Here is a 16,548-nt window from a genome sequence, read left to right as displayed (position 1 = left end):
TGGGTTGGGACGCATCTTGACCACCAAGGATTTGTCTCTTATGAAAACCCTGACTGCGTTAGGGGCTATAGGATAATAAGGTTCATGTTTGGGACGAGTCCGCAGCTCATAATTGGAATGGAGGTTCTCCTTGGGGGCGTTACGCTCTTAATTCCCGGCTTTTAATTGGTTGCTAATTAACTATTTATTCATGAATTAGTAAATGAATGTAATTAAATTCCATTTTAACTAACTTGTGGTCGAATTTCAAATCAAGGATTTACGTGTGTTGTAAACTGTTAACTCCATGATAATCGTTAATCCGAATACTAGTATTGTATCACATATCGAACTTGTCGAAGACGGCGAAGTCACCACCCAAATAAACTCGATTGGGGTCTATCTGAAGTGGCGCGTAAGATGCTCATATCCAGCCTTGGAGGAGGAATACTTCGGAATAATAACACCTCAAAGTGCAGAGCAAATACTGAAGAAATATCATCAAAAATTTACCAACTTGTGACGACATGATAGAATAAAATTGATGCAGTCGCCTGGATAGGATGTGCCATTGTCTCTGTCTCTAGCATCAATTTGATCAAAATTTGAACCATTTTGTAACGGTGCCCTTTTAGTTTGCCAAATGGGTTTACAACCGTAATTTTGGCCAAATATTTAATTTGATTGAATTTTGCCCCCTTTTGCTGGCGAGCCAACTGTGGCAGAGTCAGTAGGTCGAGTGAGAAAAACTGGAAGATGATGATCACCATTGACGACGCTTGGAGAATGACTATTCGGGAACTCGGGAACGTGTTCGCCTGTTCCGGAACGCTGGAGAACGGGGAGTTGAAAATGGGTAGACTTTTTATATACCACTCATCGCAGAAATTTAAGCCGTCTGTTACAGCTGTAAAGATTTATAATTCTTCTCCTGATCACAAGTGTTGCTTTGTCTTTACCATCCTCTCCCTCGAATCCATTTGAAGAAGATTAAGCTTCAGAATTGACACCAAAGGTCACAACTCTGTATGTCTTTGCCTGTCCCCAATCCTAGACAGGTCCTAGTAAAACCTTGGAATCCGTCATAAAAGGCACGTCATCATCGCGTACATTCGGGAAAAACTCTCTAACGAGACCCTAGAGGCGCTGATTTCGTTTTAGATTATTCCGACTGTGTCGCTACTTGTGTTTTGGCCAGTTCCAGGTCCGTTCCGTATTTTATAAACGCTTCGTTCCATGCGGCATGGCCATTCACCTTCAATCGACCTGTGCTTGTTATTCAGTCGAGTCATTTTGCGGCCTATTTTCGTCATCATAACAACTATAATCAAACAATTTTACATGCATTACCAACAAGTAACTTCGTCGCCACCTCACTTCACTCACCAAAAGAAACCTAGCAGGCAGCAAGTGACAGTAATAGGGACGAACCGATTTGTTATTGCTACTGTGAAATCCGACTTTTCTATCCTGCCCTGTACATTTTGTATAGTATTGCAGTGTGTTTTTTTGGTTTGTTTACATTTTGATAATTTTGAAGACCTCAAGGATTGTGTTTGAATTTGAACCATCCATGATGACGGATGAAAAGTATAAGCCTGTAAATTTAGTGACCAATGGTGACATGATGCAGGCTGATGTACCGGTGGAGACGGTGAAAGTTGACCATTCTGAGGAGGGTGTTCGACGCGAGCAATGGAATAACAAAGCTGAGTTTATCTTGAGTTGTATCGGCTATGCTGTCGGTTTGGGCAATGTGTGGAGATTCCCCTATCTCTGTTATAAAAATGGAGGAGGTAAGTTGACTATAAGCAAGGTCTTCATACTATAGATCGATGCACTTGATTAGGGACAATGTTTACGAAGACATTGCGTCAAGTCGCGTTACACAGTAATGTAAAAATGCATGGTGACGTGACGACGGCCAACATTACGTTATGTAAACGTTGTTCCCAATCAAATGCATGGATCTATAGTCTAGGGTACTGTCAACGCACAGGCTGGATGGGTGTGGCATGGCGTACGTCTGCCCGTTAGAACCAAACACATTAATGTTAACATTTCGGATATTGTGTCGCCACTTCTGCATTGTATCCCCATTTACGTCGTGATGTTAATTCCCATTAAAAAGTGGCAATATAATGCACACTCCTCTCATGACGGTGTGATACAATATCGTAACTTTTGCGTCACTTTATTTTCTTTTATACAACACTTTAGGTCTTTGGTCCTCAATATGCCGATGGTACGGTGACTGACCAATCTATGCTATCTGATTCTGAGCTATAAAGTATAACAGAGCCAGCATGTCCCCACTTTTGCTACTTCTACTAGAGAACTAGTCTTGATCTTCAAATCTCAGCAGTGGGTCTCGAGTCCATCTCTCTTTTTCTGTGTACTGTTAGTCAAGCTTCCATGTCCCATTTAATCATTTCTGTTGGGGAAATTTGCCGAAGTTTGTGTACCTTTACTAAGGTTACAGTACGGTACTTAGACCTGGTTCCAACGTAGTTTGGACAAGAACTTCACTACCAGGCATCTTGACTTTTGGCATCAGAATTCCAAGATAGCACACAAAAAATCGCGACAAATTTTGGTCTTGGATAGGATACTTTCAAACGATGTACCCAGTCCTGTTAGACAACTTGTCATCAATTAATCTCGTTGCAGTGGCCTTAAATTTGAAAGGGATTGTGGCCGGCTTGAAGAGCGGCAACTTGGCTTGATTCCGGCAGATTAATATCGGGGTTATTGCGGCATTCCAAATATAGGCCACAGATATCGTTCTGCTGTAATTACAATTGCCTCTAATTGCAACCAAAAATCATAATAGGAGCAATCACATTTTTGATGGGAAATTTATGATGAGGACTACTTAAAGTCATGTGGTGTATTGTATCTTTCTCATTGTTAGGGGTATACACACCAAGGGTTGCTGCCAGAGTAATTACATTTCTTGAAATCATCGCATTGTGGATTTACCGTGGTGAAAATGAGACACATTTTCCATGAGGGGTAACAGGGGTTTTTTTCGTAATGTATGGTACTTTTACCTCATTCAAGAAGGTGGCTACAGCCCAAGAAAGGCGGATGTTTGCCAAATGTTTTGGGGCCACGAAAGTAGACTAGGTTACATGAAATACCCCAATTTTAATCTTCAGTTGGGATTTCGGCTATCAATTCTGTTTATAAAAATAATAATGTTATTAAGTGCATTTAGGTGCAGTAAATTGTCAAAAATCTGTTTGTTAGAGATCCGGCATGTCAACTTGGGTCAAGTGTGGAAGTTGGGATCGGTGATAAACATCCATGCTCTTGAAACTGATGTTGACAAAAATAATCAATGTTTCCTTGATACTATAGAGTAGATTAGAATAAGAATGTGTTGATCATGTTGATTTGCATTGCAATCGTCGTCATGTTTTACAATTATTCATGAACAGATCGACTCCATTTGGACTCGTGGTGACTAGTCTGAATGGACTCCATAGGCACCAGTGATGACTCTAAAGCGTATGACTTTTAAACTTAGAAATTGATAGGACTTGAGTGGGAGGAGTTCAAATCTCAAATCCTCTTCTATGACAAGTTAATTCTTATTCAACTTCAAATATGGATGTCAAGTGCAAGAGCGCTAGCTGTCAAATCAATGTAATCAGTCTGTCATGACATGGAATGATGGATGATTGTAAATAGATTCGGTACATGTATCAAAACAACATTCTCTTAGGTTATCAAAAATAAATATGCTCTTGACCTTTTGCCTGAGATTTCGGTTTGAGTACCGTGATTCGATCCACATCTACCGTAATTCAATCTTCATCTGCCATAACCTTGAAGTGAATCTGACGGGGCTTTAGAGGTCAAATCGACCATCAATGTTCAGATAGAAACCTGATTTGGTCCATCCCCACTGTGAATACTTTGTCAAAGGTGTTAAGGCCTGTTGAAAGGTAACTAGTTTAGGGTACAAGGGCTTCTTTTACCTGTAATTAGCTGATGTGTAACTAATCCGCCTCAACCGGCTTGCACGGTATATTTGACCATCACTGTGCACATCAGTTGGTGCTTCAGCTTAGATCTGAAAAGAGCATTCTGAAAAAAACAAGAGTGCAGTGTCCCAGGTACATGTAAATAGAAAATGCATTAGCCACTAATGAAAAGGTAGGGCATTGAGAGAAAATTCAGAAAAGGCGTGGTACAGCGACCTGCTAAATTCTCTGGCTGAAGCACCATCAGTGGTCAGTGTCATGACCTTTCACTTTCAGCACGTATTGACAACTGTCTACTTCTGTCGTTTCAGGAGCCTTTCTCATCCCGTATGCGATCTGTCTCCTGGCAGCTGGAGTCCCTCTCTTCTTCATGGAGGTCGCTCTGGGACAGTTCATGAGTCGGGGAGGAATTGGTGTGTGGAAGATATGTCCGCTTTTCCAAGGTGAGTAGGACATGGAGTAATACATACAAGTACCATAATGAATGAGGCTGATGCACTGTGAGAACCTCTATCTGTGGTTGGTTGTCGTCGAGGTGTGAATGTCAGGCTACATTTTATAAGCAACTGGAGTCAAAGTACAAAACATAAACTAATCTGGAAACATCAAACTCAAAGGAGGTCAATCTACAAGTATTTTGTTGAGAACTTTCTCCTTCTCCACATGTTTCCCAAGGAATTGAGTGGCTATTGGAATCAATCAATGCGTATTTATTTTGCCAAATTATCAGTATATTTGGTGTTTTACTTTTATTGGTTGTACACCAGCAAGAACAGTCAAATTGGCCGATACAAATGTCACCGTAAGGCCAAGGGAATGAAAGTAACAGAGTGCCCCCTAATTGGTTTAAGTGCAAAAGGCTTTTTTATCATGGTTCCTTATCATTCATTTGGTCCAATTTCCCTGGTCGAAAGTGACAGTCTTCGGACACCCGTGGGGGGACAGTATTCTATGATTATCATTCCCTTGGCCTAATTGGCTTCCCAGGAGTTACAGATTTACGCAACTGACGACAGCTGCAAGTGACATTTCCTTTTTTGCTACATTTATTAAAAATTATCTGTCTGCGCACAGAAAAATCTTAGTACACTGTTGGAGTTTCGTGTGCACAGAGAGCATTTTTTGGTACTTGAAGCTCGAGTGCGAATTTTTTAGGAGTTTGTGCTGGGATTTTTAGAAGAAAATACATGAAATATTCTAAAGGGGGAGCGAGTGAATTAGATTTAGATTTTCAATGCTGTAAAAGGGAGTCTTAAATCTCGGATGTCAGGATTGGTGCTGATACACGTGTAATTATAAAACCAATCACTATGGTGATCATGGTGATTGACAATGACATTAGCTCTTTGGCCAGATTTCGAATCATTTGGGAGTCTGATTCAGACTAATTGCCATCTCGTTATCCTGTTGACATGGATTCCTGGTGTGGAAAATTACCAGCACTTTTGTATTTTTGCCAATTGCTTATAAAACAAACAATAGACTGTAACGTAAAAACGCAGAAATATTCACCTGCCTTTTAATTTCACATTTTTTGCATTTAGAAGTGATCATATCAATGTATGGCATTGCAAAACAAAATCAAATTGAAAATATTGTTAGCAATGAAGTTGTCAAATTATGCACTTATCTTGACTTCTTAGGAAAGAGTGATTCTGGTAAGAACTTAACCACTTTACAAAGGAGTAATAATAGAACCACCCATCGTTTTTCAGCTTTGCAAGAACAACTCCACACATTTCAAAAACTAGATTATTACTATTGACACAATAGAAATCCTTAGCATTAAAAATGTTTTCACAAAGTTCCACCGTCCTGGGCAAGGTTTACAGTAAATTGCTACCACAGTATTGATAGATCCATAAACATTAAATTGGGCTATTATTGTGGAAATTATAAGTATAAACGACTACTTGATAAATTGGGGAGTTTTACTTGAGTTGTTCAGAATGATTTTTCTAGGTCAGAATAAGTATGTTTGATACAGATTGAGAGAAATGGTGATTACGGGTAGTTTGGTTTAGTTCCAAGTTGTGGGAATATTGCTTCAACCTTTCCTACGCGACCAATGACAGTTGGTGGCGATTATGTTGTCCATGTTAGAGGTCCTCGAAGGGTCAACTCCTCTGGGTAATGATAAATGACTACAAAGTCAACTCCTCTGGGTATTGATAAATGACTACATGGTCAACTCCTCTGTAGGTAATGAATATAAAGTCTAACGGGTACTCCTCTGGAAGGCTCTGTGGGTGATGGAAGTCATCTCCTCTTTGGGTAATGAACACAAAGTCAACTCCTCTGTGGGTAATGAGTACAAAGTCAACTCCTCTGTGGGTAATGATTACAAAGTTAACTCCGCTGTGGGTAATGAATACAAAGTCAACTCCTCTTTGGGAAATGAATACAAAGTTAACTCCTCTGTGGGTAATGAATACAAAGTCATCTCCTCTTTGGCACAAAGTCAACTCCTCTGTGGGTAATGAATACAAAGTCAACTCCTCTGTGGGTATTAATGAATACAAGTCAACTGTTGGGGTGTTAGTGGCAATGACACAGCATCAGTCACCTTTACCGATTCTCATTGCAGGTATTGGTGTAGCCAGCGTAGTCTTGGTGTTCCTTGAGACCTTGTACTACATCGTCATCCTCGCCTGGGCACTCTATTACCTCGCCATGTCATTCCAGGCCGAGTTGCCCTGGTCACACTGCAACAACAGTTGGAATACGCCCAGGTACGAATGATATCATTTACCTTTTCTCAAACTGGGCCAGGCTTCGTCTCATTGCTGACGTTAAATTAACTTGACATTATCTCTATCAGTTAAGAGTGAAGTCCATTGGACTTAACAATGAATTAACATCAGCATTTGCGACAGAACTTGTTTTGAACAACCAGGTCCTGGTGTTTACTCCTTCGCAGCTTTGAATCAACATCTTGGTCGGCCGTTATTTCTCCGAATATTTTGTTATTTGTGACTCGCTCTACCAAAACTAGGCGCTTGTCGCATCTGAACTTGACAGGTTGATACGGACTTGTTGTTCATTTCCCTATTGTTGACCTTTTGTGAAATCTGTTACAAACACATTTGGTCACATTCAACAAAAGGTCTACAATAGGGAAATGAACAACAAGTCCGTATCAACCTGTCAAGTTCAGATGCGACAAGCGCCTAGTTTTGGTAGAGCGGGTCACATTTTACATATTGTGGCAATCCAAGTTTTGTGTTTTGTATTTCCTTGCAGATGTAAAGTGTCATTTCGATCATCCGTAAACTGTACCCAAGGAGGCGGCGCGATGAACTTGACCTGCACAGATCTCGTCAATGTTTCATATGTTGCTAAGGCAAATGTGACGACAGTCGACCCCGTCATTGAGTTTTGGGAGTAAGTAGGCGTGAAGTTTGTTTACGGTGTCCAGGATGATGACTTGAGGCCACCCTAAAAATGGTTTGATGTAACCCTACCTGCTAATAGAGAACGCCCCCTATTTAAGATATTTTTTTGTGTCAGAAATGGCTCAATACTAGGCCTGGCAACTTAATACCCAATTTGTTGTGATGAGTCACAGTATATCCTTGAGTCGACCTGTACATGTATGTGTTCTTTTCAGGAGGAAGATTCTTCAGATCTCCTCTGGTATTGACGAGCCAGGTACCATTGTGTGGGAGCTAGCTCTAGCGCTGTTCGTCGCCTGGGTTATCTGTTACTTCTGTGTCTGGAAGGGTGTCAAGTCGACGGGAAAGGTAATGAAGAAATCAAATAAAAAATCAGCCAATTATGCCATCTTTTCTCTCCCAGTCTGTTAAAGCATTGAAATAAAATGACTTTTTTCCCTCCATTACACGAGGTGGCCCATGGTAGACTGATTAATTTCGAAATTCTTCATGTACATTTGGCTGTATTTGTGTATTTGGAGTGTCCTTCTCTGTAACGTGTGCCAACTGTGTAGGCCCACTTGATGAAGTCAACGATGTCATTGACCATTCTTGGCCTGTTGTCGGGATGCTAGTACACTGTTTTATACAACTCAGTCATAGAGCAGACGAGTTGGTGAGGCCTCTTTCGTTTTCCGATATCTTGACACTGGCATGGTTTATTTCAGGTGGTCTACTTCACTGCCACATTCCCATATGTCGTGATCACGATCTTGTTGATTCGTGGTGCCACCCTAGATGGCGCTGCCGAAGGCGTGTTATACTATTTGAAACCAGACTTCGCACTTCTCGGAAAGCCACAGGTAAGTTAGTGGATGATGCGGGCTGGCTTATGAATTTGTATAACCTGAGATGAAACTGGTATACCAATGGCAGAGTACTGTACCGCTAAATTTTTGGCGAAAAAACTGATAAGAGAAACTGAAAACTGAAAGACATTATCCACTGCAAGGGAAGGGGCCAGGATGATTCCATACTCAGTGCCGTTCTTACTTTTGGGGGCTGTCAACTAATGTCAATTTGTCTTTTACAGATGTGGTTTTCTCATGTGAATCATTTTATATGATCCTAAAGGGTAAACTTTTGTGCATAGTTGAAAACAAATTGGGTACAGTATTGAAGTATTACAGAAAATATTATGGTCACCCCTGATCACACACGCTTTCCCTTGACGAACCAACCCACCATGATTCCCATTGTTGGTCCGGTGAACACAAGTGTTGATTTCTCCTCATCTCTCATCCAACTTCATTGCGTCTATGGATATGAATTTAAGTGTTGATGCAGTGGATTCTATGGCGTTGACGTCCGCTTCTAAAGTTGCATCTGGACTCAGAAAAGCTACCTGCGCTAACATTTCTTTGTTTTCTGTAAACCAGATTTGACATCCAAGATGGCGTCTTTTTCAGTTAAAACGTCATCTGCACAGCCTCAGTATATCAGCAGTTTTTTGCCACAAAAAGTTACATTTTGACTCCCAAGATGAATGGGTTTACAGCAGTTTCCTATTTTTCTGAAATAGTGTATTTTGGGTTCCCCAAGCAAATGGGTCCCTTGCGCTCAATGAATCTGTCAGTCAATAAATTACATCTTTGTGTTACAGGAGTGGTGTGCACTGCGTCCACCAGGGGTCGTTCTTGTTGCCTAGTCTCGCCTTCGCAGGATATCATGACGTAATTTACCTTCGCTTTATGTCTATTGCTTTGTTAACCCTTTGAACCCTGAGCTATAAGGCCATTGGGAGACCCCACCCTGAAATCCCAGGTACCGGCCAATATTGACATTAACATTTCACAAGACACCCAGTGTCAGTTTGTGGAACTATGCTGATAATGAGCCAAGTTGTCTGATTATTTTAGGTTGATATGCAGAGTTAGTGAACATGTTAAGAAAAGAAGATGCTGGCTTAGGGTTCAAAGGATTGAAAAGTGTTTCTTGGGGGGAAGTGAGTAAAACTACAAGTAGTCAAAATTGTTGGTATTTTCAAAAAAATCATAACACCTTGGGTGCCAAAGGTTTTTAAGAAATATCCTACCCAGAGCCTGCATTCGCCCAGTTTTACCAGTAGAAAGATCCATAAGAGGTATTGCCTGACGTTTTTTTGCATTGATTCCCCAACAGTTTAGGCTTTAAATGTATATGTCCTCCATTTCCTTGAGCCACATCTGACACCTGAATAACAAAGTATTTCGAAAGCTACAAAAATCCCAAACTGTTCTGTTCATTCACAAGAATGGTCAATTTTTACATATATTTTTATGAATTCTTAGGACAACTCGCTTGTCAGTACTAATTTTATTTCCCTGGGGATGTAGACTACAGAAATAAGACATGGGAACTTAAAGGAAAGTTTGCAGTGATAAGACTGTCAGTCCCCATTTCATCGAAAAGAGAAATGTACATTTTTTTTTCCTGTTGGATAGTTTGATAAAAAGCATAACAAAAATTCAAACTCCCGGTAGACATGCATTTTTTTGAATGGTTAGGCATTTGTTTCATTTCCCAAGTTTTCATGAAGGCATTGGTCCCTCTTACTTCTTTCAAAGAAAATACTAGTATATAAAGCAAAGAAGTGATGATGATATAACGCAGCAAGCAATAAAAGTATCAAGTACATGCAAAAAATACTGCATTTACAGAAGAAGTGTCTTAGAATGGCTGCTAGTGCCAAATAGTGAAGAAGTTTTAAGGACCAATCACTGTCATGTCTACTCTTGGTACTTCCAAACTCGTTTATCATTATGCATAGTCTGTTGCAGCTAGAAGAGACTGTGGCGCCCTCTCTAATCACCTCCTCTCACTAATTCTTGCAGGTTTGGATTGATGCCGGTACACAGATATTCTATTCCTATGCAATCGGTCTTGGCGCTTTGACGGCGCTTGGTAGCTACAACAAATTTAACAATAACTGCTACAAGTAAGTGTCAATCGTTAAACCTCGTGACAAGACCTAGCGTTCAAGTTTTGCGCAATTGAGATGGAGAGTTGTGTTCTTGTGGATAGTGTGACTGGGAGATTCACTGGAATAGCTCCCGACCACAGAATTCTGTCAACGCCATTGCATCTTTATTGATAAAGATGCAATGTTCTGCCAACTATGAATACAAAACCCTCTGAATGTTTGACCAAAGCAGTGAAGAGCTCAGAGAGATGGGTGAGATTTCTTCTATCGTTTTCCCATTCCATTGCAGGGATTGCATCTTCATCTGCTGCGTGAACAGCTTCACAAGCTTGTACTCTGGCTTTGCCATCTTCTCGGTGCTAGGCTTTATGGCCAAAGAGCAAAATGTTGACATCGCGTACGTCGCAGAGTCAGGTGCGTATCAAAAGTTATAACACAAGATATTTTGATTTTATGCCTCTGAGTGTTGTGAGAACATTCTTCCAATTCTATTTGCTCTGTCTTGTCAAATTTGTCACTTATGCCTTTTCTGGTTTTGTCTCGCTTGCAGGTCCAGGTCTGGCATTCATCGCCTACCCGAAGGCCATCACCCAGATGCCAGTCGCCCCGCTATGGGCGGTGCTATTTTTCTTTATGGTTCTCTTGCTTGGCCTCGATAGCCAGGTAAGTGCACAGCTGTGAATACCTTGGCTGCCCAACAACATAGATCTCTGTCTATCATGCCTGACTGTTCAGTGCCCAATGGCATAGACAGGGGTCCCATTGTCTGTGTCAACGGTCTCGTTGAAGCGATGTAGACAACACAAACTCCATCTGATGGGCTAGTCACGAATCAAAGCAACTTGGCTGCTGCTGCACACTCTGTTTGGGTTGGGACCTTGGTTTGATTTGGATTCTGGGGCGAGGGGTTTAAGGCCCTGTTTCTCAACACTTGTACTAAATTGTTGTTTATTTTTCAGTTTGTGATGTGTGAGGCGTTCATCACATTTGTCCTTGACCTTTTCCCGCAACAGATGCGGAAAGGATACAGACGCGAGATTTTTATAGCTATTTACTTCTTCGTAGCCTTCCTTGGAGGGTTAACCATGATCACCAATGTAAGTGACCAAAATGAATACTTTTCATCATCAAAATCACGTCTATTTTCAATAGTTATGACGAAGCTTCATAGGAGCTTTACAAATAAGAGAGAAAATTCTGTTATCCTTTTCAGGGGGGCATGTATGTCTTCCAGCTGTTTGATTACTATGCCGCCAGTGGCATGAGTTTACTGTGGATAGTCTTCTTCGAGGTGCTAGTCGTTGGATGGGTTTATGGTAAGATATTTCAATGATCTTTGAAACCCCTTTCATCCCAGCCAAAGGACGTAAAAATTGAACATGCCAGCTAAGTAATTGATCAAATCTAGCTGAGGACAGAGTCACTCTGGCAAGACTATGGCCACTGCAACATTGCTGTAACAGTCACTTGGGTATAGCTTTGTTTTGACAGAGATGTGACATAAATTTTGTCAGAATTTTGATGGTGGCCTGCTATAGTGGCACATGACCTACTTAAAAGACTTTTATCCTCTTCTTTCTAGGTGCTGGTCGTTTTTACAAAAATATTGAGTTGATGATTGGATATTCTATCTTACCCTGGCTCAAGATTTGTTGGTGGCTATTTACTCCTTTAGTTGTTGTGGTAAGTCTGTGGGCAGTTGTTATGACAGTAACATGAGAAGAGTTCTCAGATGCAAAGGGCTGGAAAGCCACTGAAAGTTGTTCTGAAGAAAAATGAAATGATTATGGCATATCGGGATGTATACCTGTCAGTTGGGGGGCTCGGAATGTAAACCATTATCAAATTTGTCTTTGAGTGTAATAATGGTGGTTTTTATAAAGGGCATTTCACTGACAACAACTGTTTTAGGTCTCTGCAGAGACTCGCTGGGGTATAAAGTAGCTGCTGTCACTTCGCTGAGTTCTCAGTCGATGACATGTCAAATCCTATACCTCTTATTTCAGGGCATCTTTATGTTCAACATAATTCAGTTTGAAGTCTTGACGTACAACAAAACGTACCACTACCCACCTTGGGCGACGGGCCTAGGTATCTGCTTAGCTTCCGTGTCCATGATTCAGATCCCTCTGTACCTGGTCTACAAGGTGGCGCGGACTCCAGGGACTTTGACAGAGGTAAGTTGTAGCAATAATATAGTAGCCAACAATGATCATTTGCTATTTAATTGTGGTGAAAGGTACATTCAACGGCAGATGTTCCTCAAAGGTTTTACATATATGTGCCCTGATCTGGCAGAAGTGGGCGCTTATTGCATATGAAGAAAGGGGGAAAGGGCGACTGACATTGATATATGTGACCTGTTGTAACAAAACCAGGCACTTGTTGCTCTAAGCTTGGCAGGTTGAGACGGACTGATGGGTCATTTCTCTGTTGTCTGCCTTTTGTGAAATCTGAATCGGTTTCTTCCACTATCTCCTGGTGTCATTTCTGCTCATCTTCTTGGTGACTTGCGCCTGGTTTGGTACAGAAAGAAGACGTTATGGCGTTGCTTAATGCTTATCATAATGCTAATTAACCAGTGCCAGTGGTAGTGAGGGATATAAATCATACTGGTCCGGGGTTTGGGGTTTTGGCTTTGATGTATTCTGTCGCCACATAAACCTGACCAAGAGGAATTCTATTGTCAGAGATTCAAACACCTACTCTTGCCCATCCTGAGAGCCGAGCAAGTAAGGCGGCACTCTCTGTCACCAAATGCTGTGCCGCTCGCATTGTTGAGTATGGACGGTAAAGAAACTCTGACAACCGTTTAACAGAGGTAGGCTGTTCTGTTTTGGGTGCCTGATGCCTGGTGCCGGAGCCTTTTGAACTTGCGCTTCCAGCGTGGCTGTTTAAATGCTTTGTTTTTAGCTTGTTTGTAGATTAATGTCATTTTAGAGGAATTCTGACTATTATGGTTATGTCCTTACATCCTTTCATGAAAAATCAGACTAAAATAGAATGAAGAACTTAGACAGAATGAAGAGCTTCGTTTTTCCGGGCATGATATGGTAGGGAGGGAGATGTGCCACGTCGATTTTGGGCCGGATCACACCATCTTAAATTTTGTGCTCGTTCAATGGGATTAGTTATGCTTGCATTGACCTTGTATTTTACCTTGTTGAATTGTATTCATTTACCTCGCATTCTTACTCCTTCTCCCTTTGAACCCTGAGGTTCTGGGGGGGGTCCTCGACCATGAGCTCCTGAGGGTATGTTGAAAAATTACAAGAGGTAGCCTCCTAAAGAAAAGTCTTCTTTTGTCATCTGTCCTTCTTCTTTTAGATAGAATAACACTCTCTTTCTGAATACTATAGCATATAAAAAAAACCCTCTTCTGGACTAAGGGTCTTTACAGCATCCCCATGTAACCCCCTCAGAGGACCCGTTGTGAAAATATGACAGCCCATCAAACATGGCTTACTTCCTTCCTTTGTGCTTCTCCTTTCACTTGGCACTAAACTACTCACCCAGTGAGATCTCTCAGAAGATTCTGAACAATCATAGCTTGCTGACTACATTGTATGTAAACAAATGGTGATTTCAACTTCCAAAACATGTACTTATGTACTTATGCCTGTTCATTCCTTATGGGACATAAGGCTAAAACACAATCTCTCCACATCTTTCTGTCTTTTGCCACCTCAAGCCAACTATTACCCATGTCGCTCATGTCATTGTTCTGCGCCACGTGGCCCTTGGACAGCCACAGTGGCTCTTGCTGTGAGGCATCCATTGTGGAATGCAGCTAGCTTGTTCATGACTCCCTGGGTGGTTCCCCAACTTTCTGCCCCAAACAGAATTATGGAAACATGTGTAGCTATTCAAAAAATCAAAACTATGCTTTATAGGGCATGTTCTGGAATGTTTTATTCCGCATGTAAAATATTATTGTGACCATATTCTTATCTTGTCTTTTCAGCGTTTTGCACGGTTAGTCGCCCCAGATATACCAAAAGATGTCAGGTGGAACATGAAAAACTCGAACGATTGCTCACTATCCACTGATAGTGACGAATTCATCCCAACGAAACAGCCCTCAATTCTCATCAAAGTGGAAATGGCGCCCTTTAAGAGCCCGGAACAAGAACTGTTCATTGATAACCAATCACAGAAGGGGTGCAGGTGACACCATGATGTCATAGGTCCGTGTAGTTTGCTGGCAACAGTCATTGCGATATCGGGAAAGATGTGATGCGTCCAAGCTGGCTTCATCAGAGCGATTTCAGCGGAGTGAATTTTTAGAATTATTGCATGTATAAGCTGATCGGATGAGCCAGGCTAATTGTGTACTGTCAGTCTAATTAGTTTACCATGTTAATAATGGTACAGCTCTTGATTTATTACAACTTTCTGAAAACTCATTGGTAGAAGCTCTCCTCGAGGTTTGCTTGAAGATTGGCTTCCGATAAGTTTCAAATGTGACTGTTGCTGTTCAGCAACTGTAAGAAGGTGGACATTTTCAATGAGTGGCTTAAAATTTGTTGACTTGAAATGGCTTATCTGTGGTAGTTTGGCTGTAATTAATTGATGACTTGCGTCAGCTGAAGTTGTATTTATAATAATGTATTGGACAAGGAAAAAGGGATGAACAGCCTTGTGTATGGCAAGCCAAAGCGGAATTTATTCAAGACTTTAGAATTACCATTCAAGAAGTTAAATATAAGTTCAAGAAGGAAATATATGTTCAAGACTAAAATATGTTCAACCTTGAATCAAATGTTTTCAACCTTGAATAAAATATGTTCAACCTTGAATAAAATATGTCCAACCTTGAACAAAATATATTCAACCTTGAACAAAATATATTCAAGACTCACGTGACCATATTCAAGACGCACGTGACCACAAAATTGATGACGTAGTTGCTCATGTTTTGATGCTTTACGGACTTTCCCGAACCCGCGTCCAGACTTTCCCGAACCCATGGTACTTGTGTTGCGTTTCGGAGCTCGAATTGTTCGCACGAAGGTTTTGACACATGGTTGTACACGTACCTAGCCGCCTACACCTGACATGTACTGTAATCCTACACATCATGACATGGATGCCGAGTGAATGTCAGAGTCGATACATGTTTCACAGACATATCAGGCAAATTATAGGTTCAAAATGCGCAATGCCTCTCACCTTTCATACCACTGTATAGGATTCTCGTTGTCTTTTGACATGTTTGAGTGTTAAGGCTATACAGGCAATCAATCACGTCGTGAAACAGAACGCATCAGAAGTACCACAGATTCTACGCTCTACGTCATCAATTTTGTGGTCACGTGCGTCTTGAATATGGTCACGTGAGTCTTGAATATGGTCACGTGAGTCTTGAATATATTTTGTTCAAGGTTAAATATATTTTGTTCAAGGTTGAATATATTTTGTTCAAGGTTGGACATATTTTATTCAAGGTTGAACATATTTTGTTCAAGGTTGAACATATTTTATTTAAGGTTGAAAACATTTGATTCAAGGTTGAACATATTTTAGTCTTGAACATATATTTCCTTCTTGAACTTATATTTAACTTCTTGAATGGTTATTCTAAAGTCTTGAATAAATTCCGCTTTGGCTTGCCATACTTGTGGGACTCGTTTTTTGTTTGTTGTGTATTTATTAACTTGTTTGAAATGAAAATGGTGCAAATAATTGTAGACCTTCAAAAATGGATAGTATTAACAGAGTTGATGTATAGAGGGCAATACTAAGATACGCCAGAAATCGTACACACTAATGTGTTCGCATTAGTGTTTATCTGCTGCGCCCCCTGTACACAGGAGCTGTAACAGATTTGACGCCAGTTTGACAATCTGTCACAACGGTCATATCCTGTAAGGAATCCAGCCTGTCTTCTTTCTTCTGAGGGCGTTTCCAAATATATACTGGAACTGTGTAACTAACTATAATACATTCATGACAATCTTCACTGATTTGTACTATAGTCATCCTTATGTGCTGATAATGTATTAGTATATTGTATTCAATTGTATTCACATTTCTCAGTCCTAGAGTAGGCCTGCTGTGCAGATTTGCTACATTCTCTGACATACTGTGTCAGTTGGTTTAAGCCAGTTAAGGCGCACCTGTACAATGATAGGTCCATGTAGGACAGGTTCTACTCATCTGGCTTAAACCTATCGACACAGTATTTCTTCTAGTGCTCAATTTTTTGCTTACTCGACACATTTCTTTTGGTGGAAACCCG

General features: G+C 40.8%; 1 protein-coding gene across 2 annotated transcripts; it reads left to right on the top strand.

Moving 5' to 3' along the window:
- Nucleotides 1–1,208: 1,208 nt before the first annotated feature.
- On the top strand, nt 1,209–14,956 carry LOC135490633 (sodium- and chloride-dependent creatine transporter 1-like). 2 transcript variants are annotated; one of them, XM_064775910.1, is made up of 15 exons: nt 1,209–1,775; nt 4,283–4,414; nt 6,559–6,703; nt 7,215–7,355; nt 7,582–7,714; nt 8,074–8,208; nt 10,219–10,322; nt 10,597–10,721; nt 10,858–10,970; nt 11,267–11,404; nt 11,521–11,623; nt 11,890–11,990; nt 12,314–12,484; nt 12,998–13,128; nt 14,272–14,400. In XM_064775910.1, the coding sequence occupies exons 1-14, from the start codon at nt 1,553–1,555 to the stop codon at nt 13,121–13,123; spliced, it is 1,890 nt and encodes a 629-aa protein (XP_064631980.1). In that variant the 5' UTR covers nt 1,209–1,552; the 3' UTR covers nt 13,124–13,128; nt 14,272–14,400. The 2 variants fall into 2 exon arrangements, with proteins under 2 accessions (XP_064631980.1, XP_064631979.1); XM_064775909.1 differs by lacking the exon at nt 12,998–13,128 and having other exon boundaries at nt 14,272–14,956.
- Nucleotides 14,957–16,548: the final 1,592 nt, after the last annotated feature.

The sequence above is a fragment of the Lineus longissimus genome, chromosome 7 (genome assembly GCF_910592395.1).
Source record: "Lineus longissimus chromosome 7, tnLinLong1.2, whole genome shotgun sequence".
Classification (NCBI taxonomy): domain Eukaryota; kingdom Metazoa; phylum Nemertea; class Pilidiophora; order Heteronemertea; family Lineidae; genus Lineus; species Lineus longissimus.
Note: the sequence above shows the minus strand (reverse complement) of the source record. Positions and strands in the feature narration are given on the sequence as shown.

Excerpts from the sequence above, each read along its gene's own strand:
- LOC135490633 (XM_064775909.1), top strand. The coding sequence starts at position 1,553 with ATGATGACGGATGAAAAGTATAAGCCTGTAAATTTAGTGACCAATGGT. Across the intron at positions 7,715-8,073 it reads GTGTCAAGTCGACGGGAAAG|GTGGTCTACTTCACTGCCAC; the intron begins GTAATGAAGAAA and ends GGTTTATTTCAG. Across the intron at positions 10,722-10,857 it reads CGCGTACGTCGCAGAGTCAG|GTCCAGGTCTGGCATTCATC; the intron begins GTGCGTATCAAA and ends TCTCGCTTGCAG.